The 22577-nt window shown below is 51.7% G+C and overlaps 9 protein-coding genes across 9 annotated transcripts; 7 read left to right on the forward strand and 2 right to left on the reverse strand.

The window, feature by feature from the left end:
* Window positions 1-755: 755 nt before the first annotated feature.
* Window positions 756-3055, forward strand: BJY04DRAFT_133405 (PAP2 domain protein). Its single transcript, XM_073708521.1, has 5 exons — window positions 756-1190; window positions 1254-1470; window positions 1561-2334; window positions 2381-2850; window positions 2907-3055. The coding sequence occupies exons 1-5, from the start codon at window positions 1136-1138 to the stop codon at window positions 2972-2974; spliced, it is 1584 nt and encodes a 527-aa protein (XP_073566891.1). The 5' UTR covers window positions 756-1135; the 3' UTR covers window positions 2975-3055.
* A 250-nt stretch (window positions 3056-3305) lies between these two features.
* Window positions 3306-3970, forward strand: BJY04DRAFT_198950 (uncharacterized protein). The gene has a single exon (XM_073712686.1). The coding sequence runs from the start codon at window positions 3319-3321 to the stop codon at window positions 3640-3642; it is 324 nt and encodes a 107-aa protein (XP_073566892.1). The 5' UTR covers window positions 3306-3318; the 3' UTR covers window positions 3643-3970.
* Window positions 3971-5681: 1711 nt separating this feature from the next.
* On the forward strand, window positions 5682-6377 carry BJY04DRAFT_230903 (SUMO protease ULP1; the record flags this gene model as incomplete). Its single annotated transcript, XM_073719383.1, has 1 exon — window positions 5682-6377. The coding sequence occupies one exon, from the start codon at window positions 5682-5684 to the stop codon at window positions 6375-6377; it is 696 nt and encodes a 231-aa protein (XP_073566893.1).
* A 3996-nt stretch (window positions 6378-10373) lies between these two features.
* Window positions 10374-10883, forward strand: BJY04DRAFT_198953 (uncharacterized protein). The gene is made up of 2 exons (XM_073712687.1): window positions 10374-10724; window positions 10786-10883. Exon 1 carries the CDS (start codon window positions 10439-10441, stop codon window positions 10655-10657), a length of 219 nt encoding a protein of 72 aa, XP_073566894.1. The 5' UTR covers window positions 10374-10438; the 3' UTR covers window positions 10658-10724; window positions 10786-10883.
* Window positions 10871-11551, reverse strand: BJY04DRAFT_198954 (uncharacterized protein). The gene is made up of 4 exons (XM_073712688.1): window positions 11444-11551; window positions 11181-11378; window positions 11031-11124; window positions 10871-10961 (listed from the first exon to the last, which is right to left on the reverse strand). Exons 1-3 carry the CDS (start codon window positions 11470-11472, stop codon window positions 11031-11033), a joined length of 321 nt encoding a protein of 106 aa, XP_073566895.1. The 5' UTR covers window positions 11473-11551; the 3' UTR covers window positions 10871-10961.
* A 634-nt stretch (window positions 11552-12185) lies between these two features.
* Window positions 12186-13559, reverse strand: BJY04DRAFT_230905 (glycoside hydrolase family 16 protein; the record flags this gene model as incomplete). Its single annotated transcript, XM_073719384.1, has 2 exons — window positions 12373-13559; window positions 12186-12201 (listed from the first exon to the last, which is right to left on the reverse strand). The coding sequence occupies exons 1-2, from the start codon at window positions 13542-13544 to the stop codon at window positions 12186-12188; spliced, it is 1188 nt and encodes a 395-aa protein (XP_073566896.1). The 5' UTR covers window positions 13545-13559.
* Window positions 13560-14451: 892 nt separating this feature from the next.
* Window positions 14452-16716, forward strand: BJY04DRAFT_222401 (tryptophan synthase beta subunit-like PLP-dependent enzyme; the record flags this gene model as incomplete). The annotated part of the gene is made up of 1 exon (XM_073717368.1): window positions 14452-16716. One exon carries the CDS (start codon window positions 14452-14454, stop codon window positions 16714-16716), a length of 2265 nt encoding a protein of 754 aa, XP_073566897.1.
* Window positions 16717-17246: 530 nt separating this feature from the next.
* BJY04DRAFT_222402 (uncharacterized protein) lies at window positions 17247-18401 on the forward strand (the record flags this gene model as incomplete). Its single annotated transcript, XM_073717369.1, has 1 exon — window positions 17247-18401. The coding sequence occupies one exon, from the start codon at window positions 17247-17249 to the stop codon at window positions 18399-18401; it is 1155 nt and encodes a 384-aa protein (XP_073566898.1).
* A 1376-nt stretch (window positions 18402-19777) lies between these two features.
* Window positions 19778-22076, forward strand: BJY04DRAFT_133578 (uncharacterized protein). Its single transcript, XM_073708523.1, has 2 exons — window positions 19778-20483; window positions 20530-22076. Exons 1-2 carry the CDS (start codon window positions 19884-19886, stop codon window positions 21724-21726), a joined length of 1797 nt encoding a protein of 598 aa, XP_073566899.1. The 5' UTR covers window positions 19778-19883; the 3' UTR covers window positions 21727-22076.
* The last annotated feature ends 501 nt before the right edge of the window (window positions 22077-22577 follow it).

A 22577-nucleotide genomic window follows, 5' to 3' on the forward strand; every position in this document is an offset into this window, starting at 1 on the left:
CGTTGGTCTCGCCCGCCTCCAAGCGCCCGCCATGATCTCATCCTGCCCACTCTGATCGCGAAATCAAGTGAATTGCCTTGTGTGCCTGGGTTGGTTCCGATATCCCTCGATTCGATCGGAGATCAGCCAATCCTTCCGTCTAGTACTTGGAGTAGACGCGCAAGAAGCACGGTCAGTCTCTGCCTTGCTTTGCCCAGCAATCACGTTATATGTTGCCGGGTCATCTCCCTTGCAGAGGCTTGATCGAATGTCGTAGAAGATCCTGCGAAGACCATAATCGCGGAGATCCGGCAGCCGCTTCGGTTGTTGTAGCCTTGCCGAGACACTTGGAGTTCTTGATCTCTGGGAGGACCTGCAAAACAATGCTGGTGTAGCTTAACGCATGCACGGCTCCTGCGCTCTCGGTAGCATGACAAAATGGGTTTCTCAGCTAATTGTGCGGGTGGCTTGATACCCAAATCGTTACGCGCCGTTCGCTAGATATATATCTCAGTCTACTTCCCGGAACACCTTCCGCTGTACCTACTTGGTCTCTTCATCTTTGAAAGGCTGAACTTTATAGCCATCACAGGGTCCCCGATGTTTGCCTAGAACATTACTCACAGTCTTTCCGCAGAAGTATAAGATGCACGCGCGCCACGAGGCGATTCAAAATCAATTGCACCGTCTGCACGTGTCAACCCAGGCAGTAGTCTTTCTAGCATACTTGGCGCTCGCACAGCCACCGACACGGATTCCACTACTAGCTCATTGACCACTGAGAACACTTGTCTTGGTCTTGTTCGAGAGCTTCTCCAAGTCATCGCGATCAATGGCGTGGAGGAGTGCGACGACGCCTTTAACGAGCGCTGCGGCAGGGAAACACTGCTGAGTCAGCGCACATCTCGAGGAGCGCCAAGGAGCAAGCCTGTTCAACGCCGCGGCATTCATTCTTCTTTTGAGATCTCAGCGTTCCCACCGCAATTGCCGCCCAAGTCTTATTTTTCCCTGAAACTTCGCCCTCGGGGTTGGCCGGTGACTTGAGGAACCTCTTCGTCCGGCATATTGGCGATTTCATCGTTCGCAAGGGCATGCCTCGGACATCTATGGGAAGAACTACTGTTTGCGCATCACCTCGGTTTGAATCGTCATCAACATGGGTCATGGAGTGGAGGGCCAGCCAGACGCTGGGCTGAGGAGCTTGGATCATTGTATGGAATTTGAGCTGATTTCGTTGTGTGCGCGTTCTGAGCTAACCTCTTCGTGTCCTCTAGACCGTAATCAACTCCCTCATTGGAGATACGTGCCCCGACAGAAGCTCCTTCCGTTAGTACGATATGAGACTCCATATCTCGCCTGGTGCCAGGAGAAAGTTCGCACACCGGCGCTGGACTCGTACTTCGCTTTCTCAGCCAACCTCGGAACCCATACTTTCTACCTGGTCTTCCTGCCGATTCTGTTCTGGAGTGGATACCCAAGCTTAGGACGCGGGTAGGTTTACACGCCATAGAGGAACGCTTGCGGATGCTTAATGTGTCTGACGCGTGGTGATCTCGTGGTTAACGATGGTTTATATTCTAGGATGGTACATTTGCTCGCGTCCGGTGTATTCTTCAGCGGCTTCATTAAAGACCTCCTGTGCCTTCCGCGACCGCTGTCTCCTCCTCTGCAACGGATCACGATGTCTGGCTCCGCTGCTTTGGAGTATGGTTTTCCGTCAACTCACTCAACTAACGCCGTCTCCGTGGCTGTTTACGCGCTCTACCTTTTGAACTCGCCGGAATCGACGCTTAGTGAAGGACTCAACCTTTTCCTTCAGGTCATAACGTATCTTTACGTCACGTCTATTGTTCTCGGTCGGTTATACTGTGGGATGCACGGGTTCTTTGACGTTGTCATTGGATCAGGGTTGGGCGTCATACTGGCTGTTGTCCACTACATCTACGAGCCGATGATCGACCAATATGTTTACACTGGGAGCGGAAAACAGGTCGCGCTAGTCATTCTCACCATCCTGACACTCGTTCGAATCCACCCAGAACCGGCAGACGACTGTCCGTGCTTCGATGATAGTGTGGCGTTTGCGGGGGTGATGATCGGAGCACAGGCCGCATATTGGAGCTTGGCGAGAGCGAACGCGACATGGGACAATCCTCATCCAGCTACCCTTCCTCGTTCTAATTATGAGAATATTGGCTGGGCAAAAATGGGCATCCGCTTTGTTATTGGAGTTGCACTACTCTTCGCATGGAGGGAAGCTATGAAGCCCACCCTGTTGCGCATCCTTCCACCAGTGTTCCGTGGACTTGAGAAGCTAGGCTTAATTCTTCCTCGACGGTTTTTCACGAAAGCTTCGTAAGTCCTCTGACCCAGTTTTCCTGTCACTAGCTAATTAGTCCAGCAATTATAAAACCGTGCCTGCTCACTTGAAAGACCATGAAGTGCTCCCTAGCTTTTCCGATATTCCTACGATTATAACCAACATCCGCCATCCGAGACGGCGCACAATTTCCATTGGCCCCCAGTCCGAAGCTGACGCCTACGAGACTCTAGCGTATCGCGAGAAGCGCAGACGTGATAGTCTTTCCAGCCCTTATCGAGGATCACCCGCAGTTGACACAAACAACGGAGATGCCTCGAGCTCTGCGACCGCTTATCCCAAACTCTCGCGAAAGCCGTCTAGACTGGATGAGTACGAACACATGATGGGGACTGGCACGACCAGATTCGATCGGTCACAGTCTCCGGAAGGGACAGAGCCATTCCCCGATTTGCCCGACGAACGCGACGAGGAGGAGTTGTTTGCTCAAATAAAGCGGCCTCGTGTGCGATACGACGTTGAGGTTGTCACAAAGCTAGTTGTATACTCAGGTAAGCTAGTTTTGATTTTGTTGATTTCCCGGACCTAAGCTTACATTGCATCTCAGGAATCGCTTGGATTGTCATTGACGGTGCAGCGGTCCTGTTCGAGAAGATGGGCCTCATGCCTCGGTGACGCGTGTAGATGAATTGATGACGAGCTACGATTCGTGGTTCAGCAGGCTGAGCCCAACAGGGGACATAGAAAGATGGGGCTGTCTTGTGTACATAATTTGGTCCTTGCTCTTGCTCACATTTTGCGGTATAAAGTGTAATTGGCACGATATAGGTACCTACCTAGGTAGTCTCGATTCTCAAAAGTCGCAAACATAGACATGACATATTTGTGATTGCTGATAACGGGCTACGTATCTCCACGTGACTACTCAAAGACGGCCTAGCGGCGGTAGCTCTATCCCACTTTCCCAGATTCGGAGGTGACCTTCCAACATTCACCTTCCTTCACTCTTTCCCTCTCCGATGTCTTGTGTTGCGACTTCCCAGGTTGCGATCGTTGCTTCCTCTCTTAACCTCAATCGCAACACCCACCTCCTCTCCCCCTCTTTTCTCCCTCTTCTCCTCCCTTTCTCTTCTCTCCTTTCTCTTCTTCTCTCCACCAACAACTCACCGAAACACGACCAGTTACAACTTCTCGAAGCGTTACAACTCGTCGAAACACAACCACCTGCAACTCATCGAAACACAATCACCTACTCATCGAAACACGACCACCTACAACTCGACAATTCCTCAAAATGGAACAATCTCCGACCATGCATTGGTCCCCTGTGGACACCGAGATGACGGACGCGAGCCCTCCTCGAAATGGACGACCCACTCTAAGTATCTTCGCTGGAACGGACTCGCCAGATATTGCAAGCCTCTTCCCTCGAACCGCCTTGCAAGGTACTCCAACCATCTTCCCACGACCGCCCTCGTACGGTACTGGACCTATCCTCGGAAGCATTTACCTACAAACTGCAAGCACCTTCCGACGACCAGCCTCGCATGCATCGCTGAAACCCGAGTACAGGAGGGGCTCGTTTATGAAAGAGCCTGATTGCATCTTGCCGAATCCACGTCGCAAGCGGAGCATAGAAGATATTGACACTGGACATCTGAAGTTCCCCACCGGCTCATATGGGAAGTACCGGCGTGCAACCCCGGCCGGGCATAGCATTCCTGTCATTCCGCCCGTGAACACCGTGAGCCGTGTTGATACCAAAGTCCATAACGCAGACCCTGCTTCGCCCGTGAACACCGCGAGCCGTGTCGATACCAATGTCCATAACGCAGACCCTGCTTCGCCCTTGAATACCGCGAGCCCAGTCAGTATCAATGCGCACAATGCAGACGGTATGGACGTTGATGTCGTGAACTTGGATATCATGGATCTCGACGCGTCCGGGGCCGCTAATTCGTTGAATCCCGAGCCATCTACTCCTGTAATCACTATACCTGGGAGCTGGCCTGATACTCCTGGCCCTTCTCTCCAAAGAGCTCGCCCATCTGATGGAGAGTCCGTAGCAAATCAGCATACTGGCTATGCCTCTCGCGCCATTCAAGGCGTATGTGCCGTACGGCGTGGCATTGTGAAAGCCATAGGTTGTGCTTGGAATTTGGCGGGAACGGCGGCCCAGAGAGCGCTTGCTGTTATCAGACAACGTCGTCGTAATAGTCCTCGGCGTATAATTGGGACATACGTTCCTACCCATGTGAACATCATGAATTTGTCGCCGGCAGCACGTCAGCGACTCCGTGAGAACCAGCGACTCAGGGACAGGGGCGTCGCGGTGGAACAGGAACTTCCGTTCCCGCGACTGTCATTCGAAAGCTCCCCGACCTCGTCGTCTGCAGTCCTTGCCACTCCAGCGCAAACATCCCGGGCTACACCTTTTGCTCCAGACAGCATTACGGCATCCCCATCGTTTTGGCTGTCTCCTGACAGCCCATCACCTTCGCCAACCCAACGAGTGGGCGTTTGGAACTACCAACAAACACCGTGCCCTATCATCGAGCCTGTGATTCTTGACTTGAACTCAAAGCCGGTTACCAGTAAATTTTCTCGAAGGTTGTCCCCCAAGCCTCCGAAACATCGGTCATCCCAGCCTACACGTGGTATTCTCAAGGCGTCCGCGTCCGGTATCCGAAAGGCACCCGCGAGTCCCCAGGTCAGGGGTAAAGTGGAATCTAGGCGTCGAACGGTGCCCGAAGTCAACCGGGAGCGCATGAGTCTCAATCTTGGTCTCTCGCGCGCTCTTCACGATGGTGATTCTGCTTCCATGATGAAGCTTACCGCTGAGCTGCGCCGTCTTCCAAAGCCGGTGTGCGTCGAGGAACAGCCATTAAAGCCAGCGGAGGAAAAGCATCGCGTCCACTTTAGTGAGCCTCTGGTGACTGGAGCTGCATCTCCTAACACGGATCTTGCCCCTTACCTACAATCTTCCTTGAATGTTGGATCTCCCGCCTCAGTTCAGAATGTCTTGGACGAGCAAAAGGAGAACATTCCTCCCGTTGAGCCAGAAGTCTCATCTGCGGCTGTCGAAGCAGACTTCGCAGCTCGCCTTGCCATTGATGATGTCGTTGAACCTGAAGAGGAGGCGTGGGTTGACCCGTGGGCTCGGCCGGATGAATCCCTGTTGGGAAAACCTGTGTCAGCCGTGCATCTCTTCTACCCAGTAAAAAAGCCTGTACCTGAAGGTCGATCGGAGTCGATCTATGCCAAAGAGTGGAGGAAGATCGAGGAAGATAGCAAGCCTGAGGAGTCTCCAGCTAGACTTCGTCCGAAAGGTCCTGCTGTTCGTGCGCTACCTCCGAAATGGAAAGCTCGCGTCGAGGAAGCCATGCGTCTTCCGAACAACAAGAAGATAGCCACTACTCTGTCTGGCGATCCGTTGACGAAGAAAGACCTTGCCACATGTTTTACTCCGATGCAGTGGCTGAATGACGAGGTTATCAACTCTTATCTTGCTCTGATCGTCGATCATTTGCGTCGTACGAACAACAACGCCGGTCGTCATGACAAGCCGCGTTATCATGCCTTCAACTCGTTCTTCTTCTCGAACTTGCGCGACAAAGGCTACGAGTCTGTGCGTCGATGGGCTTCTCGTGCTAAGATCGGCGGCGCAGCTCTTTTGGATGTCGATACTGTCTTCGTCCCTGTTCACAACAGCCACCACTGGACTCTGATTCTTGTGAAGCCGCGTGATCGAACGATTGAGAACTTCGACTCGCTGGGTTCAGTTTCTCGCCAGCATGTCGCAACCATACAAAAATGGCTTGCCGGAGAGCTCGGGAGCGCCTATATTGCTAAAGACTGGACACTGCTTCCTTCAACTTCTCCTCAACAAAACAACGGCTCAGACTGTGGTGTGTTTTTGCTGACCACAGCCAAAGCTGTTGCGCTTGGTCTTGACCCACTCTGCTACAACCCCACAGACATTGTCACTATACGTCAGAAGATAGTCGCAGAGCTTATGAACGGAGGCCTGCATGGGGACTTTCTTCCCCAAGCAGAGGATGGAGCCATTCGCCTCTGATTTAGTTTGCATTACTTTTTTCTTGGTTTTCTCTTTTTTTTTTTTTTTTTTTTTTTTTTTCTTTCTTCGGCTTTTTTTTGGATCTTGCCTTCAAACATACTTATCGCGCATTCATATCCTTCATTGATACCCGCCATCATTTTTATCCTCTATTTTTACTATTCTGATTACCGCTGCCGCCCGCCCTCTGCCCGCCCATTTGGCTGCTGGCTGTTCCCTGGTCGCTGCTCCCCGCCCGCCCGCTCTGCTGTGCCCGCTGGCTGCGCTGCGCTGTGCTGTTCTCTACCTGCCTGCTGGCTGTGCTGCGCTGTGCCCGTCCGCCTGCTTGCTGCGGATAGAGAGAGTCGATGAGGACGAGGAGAAGAAGGAGAAGAAGACCAAGGCCGTCAAGGAGTCCAAGATTGAGGAGGATGAGCTTAACAAGACCAAGCCCATCTGGACCCGCAACCCAGCCGACATCACCAAGGAGGAGTATGCTGCCTTCCACGAGTCCCCTCCAACAACTAGGAGGACCACCTCGTTGTCAAGCACTTCTCTGTCAAGGGTCAGCTCGGGTTCCGTGCTATCCTCTACATCCCCAAGCGTGCTCCCTTCGATCGCTTCGAGACTAAGAAGACCAAGAACAACATCAAGCTCTACGTCCGTCGTGTCTTCATCACTGACGATGTCATACCCCCCTGCCTCCCCCACCCCCGGCCACCTTGTTGTGTGGTTTGTTCTTTTTCTTCTTCTTCTTCTTCTTTTTTTTTTTGTCAAACGCTGCTTTTTTTAGTGCTTTTACTGCCCTTCTCGACGGGGTCTGGCTAGCGGGATCGCACAACGCACCTATGGGTCCCATCATGCCCCGAACGCGATCCTGCGGCCGGACCCCGTCCCCATGTACATAATATGCTTCATCTTCTGCGTTCTTCTTGTTTTATGCAGGGTCTGGCCTGCGGGACGGTACCCATCATGTCTCTATGCCCCATCATGTTGCCGTCCTGCGGGCCAGACCCTGTTCTTATGTATTATGATATGCTTCATTTTTTGCGTTCCTCCTGCTTTATGCAGGGTCTGGCCTGCGGGACGGTATCCCTCATGTCTCCATGCCCCATCATGTTGCCGTCCTGCGGGCCAGACCCTGTTCTCATGTATTCTTGGTTGCTTCTACCTGGGTTGTCATCGGCGTTTGCTTTGGATCTTTCCGGGTGTTTTTGGGTGCATCAGCATTTCATACTTTGCCACGCATCACTGCATTGCATCGATACCCTGCATTATTATCAAGCGCATCTTATTTCGGAGTTTGGTTGCCATCGTCGGCCACCGCGTCCCATCATCGCAATACGATCTACCACGGCACGAAATGTACGAGCTTATGGATGCATACTGGAGTTTTCTTCTTTGGATTGTTTATGGGTCTTACATTTGGTTACCCTACCTCGCATTCTTACCTTGCATTGATACCTGGCATGTGTCTATCATGCCTACTGTACTTATAGAGATGACTGTACAATCATAAAACAGTCATGTACAATCACACAAATGTACACCTCATATGATTTTGTATGATTTTGTTCCGTGCTATCTTCCTGTCTCTCAGTAGCTATCCCCCGTCTAGCCTTCCAGACTCATGTGTCCTAGTAACTATAATCCCGTGCAACACCGATTTGACGACTCTCCCACTGAAACCACCATGCCCACTAATGCTTGTTGTTAAGTCGAAGCTCGGTATCGTATAATTTTCCATTCCCTGATTATGTACAGACGCGACGCTCTATGATTGCATCCGCTCCCCGGATGGCTACGACGTCGCATTGTGTGGTGGTGGAGCCACCATACCCCGTCATTCTTCCTACCCAGAATTAGAATTAGAGATATTCATAGCCACTCCATAGCCACTCACTACACGGGATCCTCAAGATATGTAAGCGTACATTGATATGATACATTCTTTCAATCTATCTGGAGGACTGTACATCCGATCCCCGTCGTCCTTGGAACAAGCTTGCCATCCCATCGCCGAGCAGTTGCAACCTAGCAAGAGCGTGCATAGTGTGTCTCCATAGAACTCTAGCCAGGAAAAGCGGCCGTGACCCTTCATCCCGAGATTTGATAAGTTGCTGCGGTGGGAGCTTGTCGTCATTGGGTTGTGTGGCCCCGACGTCGGGCGTTAGTGCTGCTAGACATCGCAAGTAACCAATTAGCATGGCAGGACAAAAACTGCTACGAGGATGCATACCTGTGGAGCGGGGATAAGTGCTGATCGGCAAGGAGAGAGCGCTGTTCTGCAACAGTGAGGTCCATCCAAGCTTGGTTCAAACGCGTCAGCTTGAGGTTGCCTCTGTGAACTCCAATGATCGTGCGGCTGAGTCTGCTCTCCCGAACGGGTCTCTTGCTAGCAGGGGTGGATGGCTCGCGAGACAAGGGACTGATTATATCGCGAAGACTACCCTATTCCCACGGTGTCGATGATTGAATCATCCATTTCGTTGTCCGTACACAGAGTCCAGAAAGTAGAACCATCGTTCCTTCAGGAATGACGAACTGAAAGGGCGACAGAGGAATTGATTGACTGTGTCTAATGTTCGCGAAGGGGGTCCGTCTGTCTAGAAGGAACTCGCAGGTCAGCTTGTGCGCAGTGAGGGTGGAAAAGGGAAGGACTCTCCGAGATAATGATGGTACAATCTGAATATACATGCGGTGCTGCTGCGGTCAATGCTCCTGGTTGGAAATCCCTTTGTTCAGACAGACTGGCACGGAAGCGTATTCTGGTGCTCAGGATGAAGTTCGGAGATCACTCTCTGAGCAGATCGGGTATTCCAAGAATTGAAGACTTGATGGCGGCGGCGAAGTGGTCTGTTCTGGATACAATAGCAGGCAATCAAAGGAGGCGAAGGATTCAAGCGTTCGCTCAAAGATTGAAGGAGGGGATGATAGAAGAAGGATGAAAGACGGCAACCTCTGATGGATTATGCGGGGAACGGGAGAGGATCTTAATTCTTGAGAAAAGGAAAAGACTATTAAGCCACGAAAGGGCAGGCGCTCAACCTTGGAGCCCTTAGACGCGGACGGACCAAGTTTTTCGCCAGCAAGTCGGCCCTAGCCAATGCCAGACCCAGTAGATATGAGTTAAACGCAGCCGCATTCTTGTACATTTAAAGTTGATCAAAGTGAAGCGCAGATTGAATGATGCAAAGTCCACATTGGCAGGTACCTAGGGCTCCCTCGTCACCATGACTGTAACGAAAGCCGTCACTTACACTCATCAGTGACATAGGCAGTGAATAGACTTAGGATGAAGACGTCTATATAAACCCCCTCATCCACCGGCTCTCCCTCCATTTCCTTTCTCTCCTCCATCCTCTACTTTCATTTCTGTCTGCACCTTGGTGTAGAGAGTGTACATTAGTTAGGTTGCGGTACATGGCGCCTTCCTGGAGCCTTGTATCCATGTCTGCCCGGGACAACAAGTAGGGTTGCTCCTTCCTATGTAGCACGCACTCACAACTCACTGTTGCCGTAGTTGACCACCGCGTCGAGTTGATCCATCACTCTACCTGCCCGAGCAACCTTTTCAGCTCCTGAACTATTATTTTGGTGGTGCGATATATGGCATCCAAGGTGAGTCAAGCAAGGGCTTGGGTTTGCACTGATCACTGATGCATAGCCTCCTGGCAGGATGCTTATAGCGTCCAAACGACGCAGAAAAAAAATCGGCTCCGACTGAGGCATGTTTCTGCTCACTACAGCAAAAGCTGTGGCATTCGGTTTTGGCAGGGATCTCAATCCCCAAATGCCATATGTGGCATCCAAGGTGAGTTGTTCGAGTGGTTGGTTTTGACCGATTAGGTACTGACGCACAGCCTGCCCGTAGGATGCCAACGGGGACAATCCCCACCACGTTGCTATAATCGAATGATAGCTTGCTAGAGAGCTCGGGAGCTCCTATATCGCTGATGAGTGGAAGGTTTTGCCGTCTCTGTCTCCGCAACAAAACAATGGTTCTGATTGTGGCGTTTTCCTTCTCACAACCGCAAAGGCCGTTGCCCTTGGTTTAGATCCCTTATGTTACGGACCTTCAGATGTCAGAAACATCAGAAAGAAGATTACCGCTGAGATTATCAACGGCGGATTCAACGGGGATTTGCTTCCCCACGATGAGAATTCCAACATTCGTCTTTGACAGGTTCTGGGGTTTCATTTTCTGTTTTCTTTTCTTTTCTCTTTTCTTTTTCTTTTTGGCTTTGAATTTGGGTTTTGGTTGTCAACATCCTTATTCTCCATTCTTTTTATTATGTTGAGAAGCCTTGCCGCCCGCCGCCCGATGCTCTGACCCGCTGCCCTCTTGTGACTTCCATCTCCAAGACTGTAAGGTCTCCCCCAAGCCTCAAACAAGTCTATATCTGCTGACATCTCGTCTATCTTCTAGTAAACGGTCCCTTCGGCCTCGCCACCGCAGGCCGCTTCTCACCCTCTCCGCACGATGCCAACGGCGTCGAAATGAGGCAAATTGTGAAAGGCTGTGTAGGCTGGTTCTGGGCCTCGAGCCGACATGCTACGGACTTCCACCCATGCCCCGACAACAAAACAATGGATCTGATTGTGGCATGTTTCTCCTTACCGCAGTGAAAGCTGCTGCTTTTAGCATTGAGCTAATGTCATATTGACCTGCAGTCATACACACCTTACAAAAAGAAGTTGTTGCGGAGCTGATAAACGGGGACTTTTATGGGGATACGAACCCCCAGAAGCCATATGCGGCATCCAGGTGAGTTATTCGAGAAGCTGGGCTGAACCGATCACTGACGCAGAGCCTTCCTGCAGGATGCCAATGGTGTCGAAACGACGCCAATCGTTGCAATTGCCCTTTGCTGAACAACGCAAAAGCTGTGGCTCTCAATCGAGACAACATTGTATGGCTCAACAGCCATACCGACGATAAGGAAGAAACTCGTCGCTGAAATGATCAATGGAGGGTTCAACGGGGATCTGAGTCCCCAGGAGCCACATGCGGCATCCAGGGTGAGACCCGAGGTTCTTGGAGAGGTTGGTTATGAACTAGTCGCTGACACACAGCCTGCCCGCAGGATGCCAACAATCCCCACCATGTTGCCATTATTGAAGGATGGCTAGCGGCAGAGCTGAAGAGCTCCTATGTTGCTGATGAGTGGAAGATTTTGCCGTCTCTGTCTCCACAACAAAGTAATGGTTCTGACTGCGGTGTATACCTGCTTACTACGGCGAAAGCCGTGGCCCTTGGACTGGATCCATTGTGCTATGGACCGTCAGATATCCGGACCATTCCATCCGTCTCTAACATTGTACTGTAAGATCTTCACCGAGCATAGATCAAGTCTATATCTGCTGACATCTTATCTATCTTCTAGGGAACGGCCTCAAGGCCATCGCAGGTTCTATGCCTGACCCAGCACCTCAGGGTGCAAACGTGCCATCCCTCGGCGAACATTCGCTACACACATGGTATGTCTGTCTTTCGAGGCTAGTTCTCTTGTAGGTTTGCTCGTGGATGCTTCCTTAATTATGGTGTGCTAACCCGAGTTTCTGAGATTTAGCAAACACCCCCGGCGACTCTTTATGCGCCTCCGCCTCCGGGGCTTCCTTCTTCTCGGATCGAACGTCCCTTTCAACAACAACAACAATCAATATCCTTACCTTCGCATTGCCATGATATCTTAACTACCAAGATCTGGCCCTGTTAGGTTTGTTCCCCAATGGCGGGTTTGTCGTGTCTTGGAACAATTGGCGTTGACTGACTCAGATGACTTAGGGCTACTTCGGGCCCGCTAGGGAGCATTCCGAGGCGGTGATTCACAGGGGGGAGATGCTGAATAATTGCATACACTCATGTACTTAATACAAATTCAAAGCTTATCGTTACTCTAATTCCTGAAAAGCAGACCTCATCTGGAGCAAAGGTATCCGATTGTAGATGTAAGAATACGATGAGCGGAACTAATAATACTGCATGTTATCCAAGTAACAGGGCCTCTCGCACCGATCCCCAGCATCCTCGCCAGACGTCTGCCTTTTCTCCCCAGCCCGCTTCTCCCCCCTCTTTGAAGGCCGATGCCGATACCGCTGGTTCCCCTCGATAGACGACAGATCCTCCGTCGAGGTATTGTACGCAATCTCAATCCACTCAATCCCCATATACACACTCTCATCAACCTCCATGTCCCCCGTCCAAATCCCCCCGTCCGTCCACAGATTCAACGCAAGAATACTCGGTCGGTCGGGGACACTGATCGTCAAATTCGCCTGCAGCTGCCCATCCGCATACCATCTTGTCTCCTTCTTCAGCCAATCCATCCGATGCGTCACCCACGAAGACCACGGCGCCGGCACAGTCGTGACAACCTTGCTCGCGCCAGGGATTATAAAATCATTGACGGCATCGTAATCCGGCTGGTTCGCGTAGTGGATCGTATTCGGCGCATCGGAGGTCAAGAACTCAACGTCCGACTCGCACGTCGCGGAGCGGTATGTGAATATCCCAGCGCAGGCTCCACGGGGAACAACATTGTCTACCTCCCTTGTATCCCACGGCGCGCGAGATACCGTGTCTCTAGACATGAGCCTCATGCGAACGCGGAGCGAGCAGTGGAAGAAATTCCCATGGTGGCTCTCGATCTCTGCCGTCGAAGAGGAGTCTTGTAGTCTCATTGTTCGGAGGACCAGCTGGCTTGTACCGTGCCAATCGGGGTGTCTAGCGAAAAAGGCATTCGTGTCGGAGTTAACCATCGGTACGAGAGAGTCGGAGGTTTTCTGGCGAGACCAGGATTGCGCGGCCCAATCGGTGCTGAAGGAGGATTCGGAGAGGGGGACGGTTTGGGTTTCCCAGATGTCTGCGGAGGAGATTGAGAACTCGGGCTCCTCGAGATCGAGATCGAGATCAAGGTCCGGGTCATTGTCGAGGTCGGGGTCGAGATCATGGATGGGAAGGGAGATGTTGCGGAAGTCCCAGAATTTGTAGGAGGTGAAGTAGCCTGCATCTGGGCCGGAGACGACGTAGCAGTCGCAGGGGTGGTGGCTGGGGACTCTCGGGGAGAGTTTCGGGTTGTTTCTTGGAGGAATGTTGGTGGTTGTTGAAGGCGGGTCGGGTGCGATTGAGGTGGTGAGGGCGATGAGGGAGAGACTAGGAAGGAGTAAGAAGCTGAGTTTCGTCATTTGTTAGGAGTGAAGATCGACGAGTAGCGATAGGTACTGAACAATGAGTGAGCGATTGTCGGATGCTATTCATCGTGCTGGTGCTGGTGCTGGTCTGGTGTGGAGGACATGTGGGGGTGGAATGGGGAAGGAGCGAAGTGGTTGCTGTTTCTTTCAGCTTCGAGGCAGAACGTGCCCACGAGACCATCCTATATCTTTAGACGCGGAGACTAGCGTTGGCAGTGGTGTTGTTGCTGTGTTGTGGTGTAGGCCCAGTTTGTATGGGGAAATGTTGCCCCCGCATTGACTTTTGCACGCTCCAACGCTTGCGCCTGAATCCGATACCCAACAGGGGTCGGTGGGTATGTAGTAGTAGTTGTGGTCGGTCCTCATGATAGATTCTGGACTCCAGAAATAATCGGTTTCGATTATAAGTAATTCAGAGGTTTTTCTTTTTCTTTCAATATTGTAAGTATAGCAGAAAGGTGTGATAGAGGTGCGGACTAGTTCCCCGCAGCGAGACTATGGATATATGTCGCCTTGCGGTTGAAGGACTGTCCAATCCAGCCTCGTGCGTTGCTCTAAAGGCATTTCTAATCATAATCGCTCAGAGAGGTTTGTAAGAGAATGCAAAGACTGTGGATCGAGAATTGCCTGGTTGAGGTGGGTATTTTTTTACTGCTGTAGTCGGAAGGCGTCTGAACAGTCAACCGCAACGAGGTACGTGCAATTGCTCATTTTCTACTCATATTTCTAGTCTATATATTCCAATTGATTTTCTTATGTCCTTGACTCTCTTCTTGTGTTTTTTGTTCTCTAAAAATCCATCTTTCTCATCCCTTCTTGAGTGTAGTCCAACAATCCAGTAAGTCAACGCGCCGCACCTGTGCCTGCCTATCTATACTAACTAACACCCCGAACCAGCAAAATGTCCTCCTCCCGCCGTCCAATCTACACCAACCCCTCAGCATCAACCCAAACATCGTCCTTCCCTTCGGTTGAAGGTCTCTCAAAATTTCACACCTCTTTGCCCGGCTACACCCCCACACCACTAACGTACCTCCCGTCTCTCGCTCGCGAACTCGGCGTCCGCGCCATTTACGTCAAAGACGAAAGCAACCGACTCGGTCTTCCCTCGTTCAAAGTCCTCGGTGCATCATGGGGCACATTCCGTGCTGTCGCATCGTTTCTTTTCCTCCCTTTGACAGTCAGCTTGGAGGAAATGGGTATCCGCGCCAGAGAAAAAGGTGTTGTCCTGTTCGCAGCGACAAAGGGGAACCATGGACGCGCGGTAGCGAGCATGGGACGGATGCTCGGGATCGAGTCGCGGATTTACGTGTCTGAGAGTATGGACTTACCGACAAAGGAAAGAATCAGGTCCGAAGGGGCGGAGGTTGTTGTTTTTGACGGTGACTATGACCAGGCTGTTTTGGAGGCTCTGAAGGTCTCGAGGGAGGTTGAAGGGGGGCTGTTGATTCAGGACACTGCTCTAGATGGGTATGAGGAGGTTCCAGCTTGGATCGTGGAAGGGTACGGGACTATGATGGGTGAGATTAAGAGCCAACTGGCGCAGATGGATCTCAAGGCGACGGTTATGGTTACCCCTGTTGGAGTCGGGAGTCTTGCGAATACCGTTGCGACGTTTTGCAAGTCGAGAGAGCACGGGGTTTCTGTTATCGCTGTTGAGCCGGATACAGCTGCTTGTTTGCAGGAGAGCTTGCTTGCTGGTGAACTGACGCCGATCGAGACCTCGTATACAATCATGGATGGGATGAACTGCGGGACTGTGTCGACTACGGCGTGGCCGAATCTGCAGCGCCTTGTGGATGCTAGTGTCACTGTGTCTTGCTACGAGAGTCATCAAGCAGTACAGTATCTGGCTGAGAGTTCGATCACGGCTGGGCCTTGTGGAGCGGCTTCGACAGCAGCATTGCGGCGTCTTGCAGCTGAGTCCAGTTCGCTGCTCACCAAAGACTCTGTTGTGGTGCTTCTGAGCACCGAAGGACCTCGCGACTACCCGATTCCGCTCGACGTCTCCGCCGATGATGCTGTCGGCCTTACTAGCGTGCTAACAAGCATCAACTCCTCCAACCCTACACTCTCTCTTACAGACGGCGCTGGCGAGACGCAAATCAGTGACTACCTGCAATCCTGGTTCGCTCATCGAGGAATTGCATCTAATCGAGTTGAAACTATTCCCGGACGTCCCTCGGTCATTGGCGTTCTCAAAGGAACAGGCGAAGGAAAGTCACTGATGTTCAATGGCCACATCGACACCGTCAGTCTAGCAAGTTACGAAAAAGACCCTCTTTCCGGAACAACCGATATGAGGGACGGAAAACAGGTTGTTCTTGGCCGAGGAAGTCTCGATATGAAGGGTGGACTCGCTACTGCGTTGGCTGCTGTTGCGACAACTAAAATTGACGACTCTCCTCTCCGTGGAGACGTGATCATTGCCGCCGTCTCAGACGAGGAAGATGCTTCGCAAGGTACCAGAGATATACTAGCAGCAGGGTGGAGAGCGGATGCTGCTGTCGTCCCCGAACCAACAAGCGAAGTGATTGCGCACGCACATAAAGGGTTTGTCTGGGTCGAGGTGGACATTCTCGGCGTGGCAGCACACGGCTCGAACCATATTGGTGGCGTTGACGCAATTCTCCATGCTGGACGGTTCTTGGGAGCATTGGAAGATTATCAGATACGACTCCCTGTTGACGACGTCCTTGGCCCTGCAACCCTACATTGTGGGCTCATTCAAGGTGGAGAAGAGGCGTCTTCTTATCCGGCCAAGTGCACGATTACTGTGGAGTTCAGGACAGTCCCCGGACAAACAGAAGAGTCAATTCTCCACGATCTCCAGAATCTGCTGCTAGATATTCAGAAGGAGAACTCCAAGTTCGAATTCGCCGCCCCACGAGCAACATTAACTCGACCAGCTCACAAGATCGACGCTGATCATCCGCTCATCAAGCAGCTCGCCGACTGCACAGCTGCAACGGTAGGAAGCAAGCCAGAGGTTCAGAGCGTGCCTTTTTGGTGTGATGCTGCTCTTCTCAGCGAGGCTGGTATTCCGGCGGTTGTGTTTGGGCCATCTGGGCATGGTCTGCATGGGAAGGAGGAGTGGGTGGAGGTGGAGAGTTTGGAGAGGCTTCAGGGGACTTTTACGAGATTGATTCGGGAGTTCTGTGCTTAAGTGCTATATAGAATAGATCTCACAAAATTCAAAGGATCTACATATACGTACCTTGCCTTTTCCCTGGAGAGTGCCTTGATAAACAAAAACCAGTTGAGGAAGGTTGGGCAGGCAGGAGTGCTGACTCCCCTTGAGGAGGAAATGATTCGACAACTTCGCACACTCATACGCCAACAGTTCGCAGTTTACGAAGAATGCTTTGGAACTCGAATCCCTTAATACCAGGGGTTAGTTTGGTTGGTTCTCCTTCACTCATTAGTGTTGGAGCTGTTCACGCAACAGTTGGTTATTGCAGGGGTCACAGTTCGCATCGGTAACCGCCGTCAGCACCACCAAACCACGTGGCGGCAAGGCATACTTTGTGGTTCTTGCGCCCCTCATCTCAACATTTAAGCTCGTTGAGGTTCTTAATCGATCCTTGTCTTCGTTCTCTCACTTGTTTATCTTAGATCATCCATCACACACACGATATCCCATCACCACTCATCGGACGTCGATTCGCTCGTACAAGCAGACAACCGCCGAACGAAATGAATCCTTTTTACGGACCCGCTGCTGGAATCGGACTGAGGGTGGCCAATTCCTTGTCAAAGGAGGCGGCGATGGCATGGATAAAGAAAAACGGTGTGCAGGCCTTCCTCGCGGCATGGCAGGCTGTGAACGCATACCGAGAAGGGCAGGCAACGAGCCAGAGGGCACAAACAGCGAGACAAAAAGAGCAGGCCTATGAGGCTATTGAGAAAGCGATCCCCACACTGCTCGAAAGAGTCCAGCCGAAAGAGATCAACATCATTTCTGGCGCTTTCAATTCCACCGCCCCGTTCCTTAACCGATTCGAGAGCGCCGCGCTTATAGCCATTCCTTTGCTCCTCCTTGACCTGAACAACGCTATCAAGCTTGTCGGGCGGAAGCTAGAAGCTATTCGGAACGAACTGGCTATCGCCAACGTCGCAAGGGTACAAGGTTGGGAGAAGGACGGTTTCGGAGCACATGTTTATCGCTTTATTCGAAACGAGATGTTCAGAGTCGCAAATGAGGACCGCAAGGGCGATAATAAGCAACGGCATTACTTCTATGTCTGGAATCCTGACACCGATTGGTACCCGGTCTTTGAAGAGATGAACAGGGCGACACCTTTGGGCCCTAACTTTGGGGGCTATAATAAGGACCTTGGTACGGTATGTTTGAGGATGAGAACTGATAGAGAGGCTCTCATCCAAACGAACCCCCATGGACGAACGGCGATGTTCCACCTTTTGATCCCATCTTACCAGCCAATCGTTATAGAAAATCCTATCGCGTTTCATGAGAACATCTTACCACTCACAGTTACTGGCCAGCGACATCGGGACGTGGACTTTGTTTGGTTCAATCTGTATCAGACTCGAGAAGTGCAGTTGAATTGTATTGGCCAATTGAAGGAAGCCAGGAAAACCAATTATATTGTGATAGGAGGTTTAGCAATCGGTCTCGTCACCTGCATCACCGGTGGAATTGCAACGGGATTTGCTGGGGTGGCGACCCTTCCATTTGTCTCGCTTGCAGGTGAGGCGGCTTCCCTAGGGTTTTGGTCAGGGACAGTCGCCTCATATGGGGCTATTTTCGGAGGTATTATGTACGATGAGCTTACTTCGGAGGGGCTTAAGACTCTGGGCGATGCAATTCTTCTTCCTCATGAGATCTAAATCCCGCAAGTTTTCTCGCCAGTTCTCATTTGTTTGATCTGCTCATCACCAATCCCACATTTAACATTTTGTTATATAGACTCATTTTTGCTTATGCTGCATCACATGTTGATGGTTCGAGTCGTTCTTTGTCGTTTTGAGTTTTATACCTATTTCGATCTTAGCATTGGCACAGGTTCTACTCGCGTTTATTGCATGAGGATCGTGGCCTAATGCATTGGAGATGAGATGAAGTAGCGAGGAGGTGGAGCGCCATTAAAATGAGGTTCATATAGCCATATCCAACTCGTGGGGGATACTTTAGTAGATATGACAGGACGCAGAGGAGACGCCCTGGAATAGAAGTCCTCAGCATGCAGGCCCCCCCCCCCTGCATTGCCCACCTAACCATGCACTCCAACCTTAGAGCCTCCTCCACCGTTGATTTTTCCTCAAGATGAAAGACCAGTATGCGAGTCGTCAAGTCCAAAGAAGCCACCTTCTCATTTTTCTTAAAGGCGATCAGCCCGTCCTCCCATTGACACCCTGGGACATCATCCTCAGACGCCTCTTCAACCGGCAGTCGAATATGCCAAACATCCCGATCCTCCTTGGGCTGTCTTTGCTTATCGAACAACTGACCTTGTTCCTTCCACCGTCCCCATCACCCTTTCAGCATTCTTTGTAAACCAAGCGAATCAATCTGCTATGCAAAAAGCCTCGCCACCCGCGAGCCACTCCTGACCAAACTCCGACTCTATAGCGACAATATCCCACAATGTCATTGGGCTCTGGATAGCTCGGCGATCTCTGTGACTCGGTTCTGACAGCGCCGAAGACGGCAAGAGTGCAAAAGCTTGCGCTTCACGCTTGTTAACAACCGCAATACCAATATCGACAGCAACGTATTTTTCGAGCTGATTATTCCGCGCGAGCCAGACGGTAGAGGTGGTGTGAGCGCAGAACCCGAGCTTTTCGACCGTGGTGTACCGGTCGTTGAGGGTGTCGCTGGTTATGATTGGGTAGTATCCGCCTAGCTCATACTATCTATTCACTCTGCGCCCAGGGTTCATGGCGAGCTGGAGTGGAACTGAAGTCTAATTAATTGTTTGATCTTGCTTGTTGAGGCGTGGTATGCTGTGGAGACCGGCGAGGTCAGTCAATAGGGTAGTGATCTCAAAGACAGGAAGAAACGGGCACTGTAGTAGTTCTTTCCGAGGGCTTCAAGCTGGACGCATCGTCTTAGAACAATATAGCATTGTTAATAAAATGAGGTGCAAGGTAAGTTGATTTGTTTACCTGGAGCACAGGAGCGGAGACGCACGTGACCTGCGGTAATTCAGCAGCCCTCATTGGCTAGCCAGAATTCGCCGCCTGAGAAAAAATCAGGCCAAAATGTTGAGTCAACTGGAACAACCACGCTGAACATCACGGCCAAGCCTCGTCGTCCTTGTACAGCAGTTTGTCTTACTGTGATTCCAACACTATTGCTGGAGTGTGGATATGGAGAATCGAGCAGCCCCTGACCATGTCTCCCCCGGTCTCCCACAATTTCCCCAGCTCGAGCACGAAGGTGGGGTAAATCCACCACCAGACGGGTTATGGCCGGTGGAGGAGGACATTTTCTTCGACTGGGACGCTCTATACGGTCAACAGAACATCGATCTAGGGTTGTCACAAGGAGACCGCACTTCATGGTCGACATTCGATTCTCTCAATTTCGGCGAGCCGTCACCGACCCCGCTAGGAGGGGCACAGGGGTTCGATGAACCAAATATCTTCGACCAGCAACAGATTCTAGGCCAGAATGAGCCAGCGGATGTGCCTATAGTGCCATCTAACTTCAACAACGTTGCAGAGTGGATAGATGGCGCGTGGCGACCAGCCCGACCGTGTGACCACTGCCGCAGGCATCGGCTGCAGTGTCTCATTCTCCGGCGCACGCCAGATAACCCAAATCCGGTACCGTCGTGCTCGAGTTGCGTTGGGCTATTTCGTCCTTGTAGCTTTGGTAGCGGCGAGAAGAGGGAGCCGTCTGGGTTTGAAACGCTTTCTCCGGTTCTAGGTCATCTCCACGGTCTGATTGAAGAGGAGGGTGATGGTGTAAGTCTAACCCACTATCGTATAGCAGATAACTAACAGAAACAAGGTCTGCAACAGCCAAGAAGGGCTGCACATCCCCGATACGAAAGAAACCAAGCAATTCGTTAGAAAAGGCGCGCGTGTGCTGCGCGAATGGTTCTATCAAAACACACACTGCCCGTACCCCACAGAAGCAGAGAAAGCTCGGCTCGCGCAAGAAACAGGATTCACGAAACAGCGTATATCAACATGGTTCGCGAATGCGCGCCGCCGATCGAAGCAGCAGCGACAAGCCGAGACATCAACTCGTGTCTACCGCGCCGGATCCCCAATGCCAATGCCATTGCCAACAAGTGACATAGCACTAATGACACCCATGGAGCGCTGGAAAGCATCACCACCCGACGAAGAGCCCGTCCCTGAATCCGTCATCCAACAAGCCATCGCCTCAACCTCACTCGACTCAGACCCATCCGCCCATCGAACCCCAGGTGAATCCCCCCTAACCGAAGCCTCCTCGATCTACGAAGCCTCCTCCCTCGCATCCTCCCACTCAAGCTTCGGCATCCACCCCTCCTCCGCCTCAGACAGTAGCTCCTCAGCCTGGAGCTACCAATCTACAGACCCATCAGGCCCTATCCGCTCACGCCCATCCTCATCCCACCGCCGCCTCCCCTCCCTAACCCTCCCCTCCACCCGGCGCGGCGGCCGCAAACGCATAACCGACACCGGCCGCTACCAATGCACCTTCTGCCCGCAAGCCTTTACCAAAAAGCACGACTGGTCGCGGCACGAGAAGAGCGTCCACCTTCCATTAGACATCTGGATCTGCACACCTAACCTCGCAGACCTAATCGACCCTATCCCCCTCTCGCAATGCCGCTTCTGCGACACCCCAAACCCAACCCCAGACCACTGGGAAACACACGACTTCCGCGCGTGCGCACCAAAGCCACACTCCGAGCGCTCTTTCAGCCGCAAGGACTATCTGTGGCAGCACCTGCGCAAATTCCACGGGTGCAGTCGGTCTCCCGTGACGAATTTGGATGCGTGGCGGGTGTGTACGGGGGAGATCAAGAGCCGGTGCGGGTTCTGCTTTGCGGAACTGGCTAGTTTCTCGGCGAGGGCGGATCATCTCGCGGGGCATTTTAAGGACGGGGTGAGGATGGAGAGTTGGGTTGGGGATTGGGGGTTTGAGAGCGGGGTTTTGGGGAGTTTGAGGAATGCGGTTTTGCCGGGGGAGCGGCGGGCGACGTTTACTTGATGGTTTGATACTACGGGTGAAGAATTGTATAGATAGATAGAATCTTATTAGATATGGGCTGGGTGGACATAGCTGGCGTTTTGGATTGGATCTGGAATATCAATGGGTTGCGTTCGGTCATAGAGTGAGGGTCGCGAAACAGTCCTAGCATTCTGTAACATACAAACATATCAAGCATTGGGATGGGAGGGCGTGGTTACCTTCTTAAGCGAATGACACTTGTGTAGCTAAAAAAAGTCAAGCAGAGCAGTCTAGGCACGTTAGTTGAATACGAAGCTACCGCATCTTGAGCATACGAAGTCAGAGCTCGGTTCTTTGGATGTACTCCGGCCAAGTCAAGGCGGCAACGGCAACGAAGCGTCACGACATCGTCCGGAGTGCAAGCGCAGAGGCTCGATCGCTCGACAGGAACACGAATGCGAGTGCGAATACTATGGTGTGTCAACAGCTGCCCATTGATGGCTAAAATCAAGTACTCCGATATACACCGTATGCAAAATAAACCAAAATCGAACCCAAAATCAAATATATGGCCAAAATTCAGAAACAAAGCCGACTCCCACGCAGATGCAATGCTAAATTTCAAGGGTATCTTCTAAAGTGCTCAAGCCAAGACGCCTTATCAATGCTTGTTCACGGGAAAGGCTTAATCGGGCCTATAACCCAGGCCAACGCTATGAGTGTTCGCGGCTGAGTGCGATGTGCGGCAAATACTGTCCTACAGCTTCAATGAGAGCGTTGCAAGGACAAGTCAACTTTGTCGACGGTCTTCAAAAGCTAACACAAATCGTCAATCTTTGGCAGATCGGCGACAGTGATAGGAAAGGGCGGAAATCCACAGAAGCACGAAC

This window comes from Aspergillus karnatakaensis (assembly GCF_047715665.1).
Source record: "Aspergillus karnatakaensis strain CBS 102800 unplaced genomic scaffold BJY04scaffold_59, whole genome shotgun sequence".
In the NCBI taxonomy this organism is placed as follows: domain Eukaryota; kingdom Fungi; phylum Ascomycota; class Eurotiomycetes; order Eurotiales; family Aspergillaceae; genus Aspergillus; species Aspergillus karnatakaensis.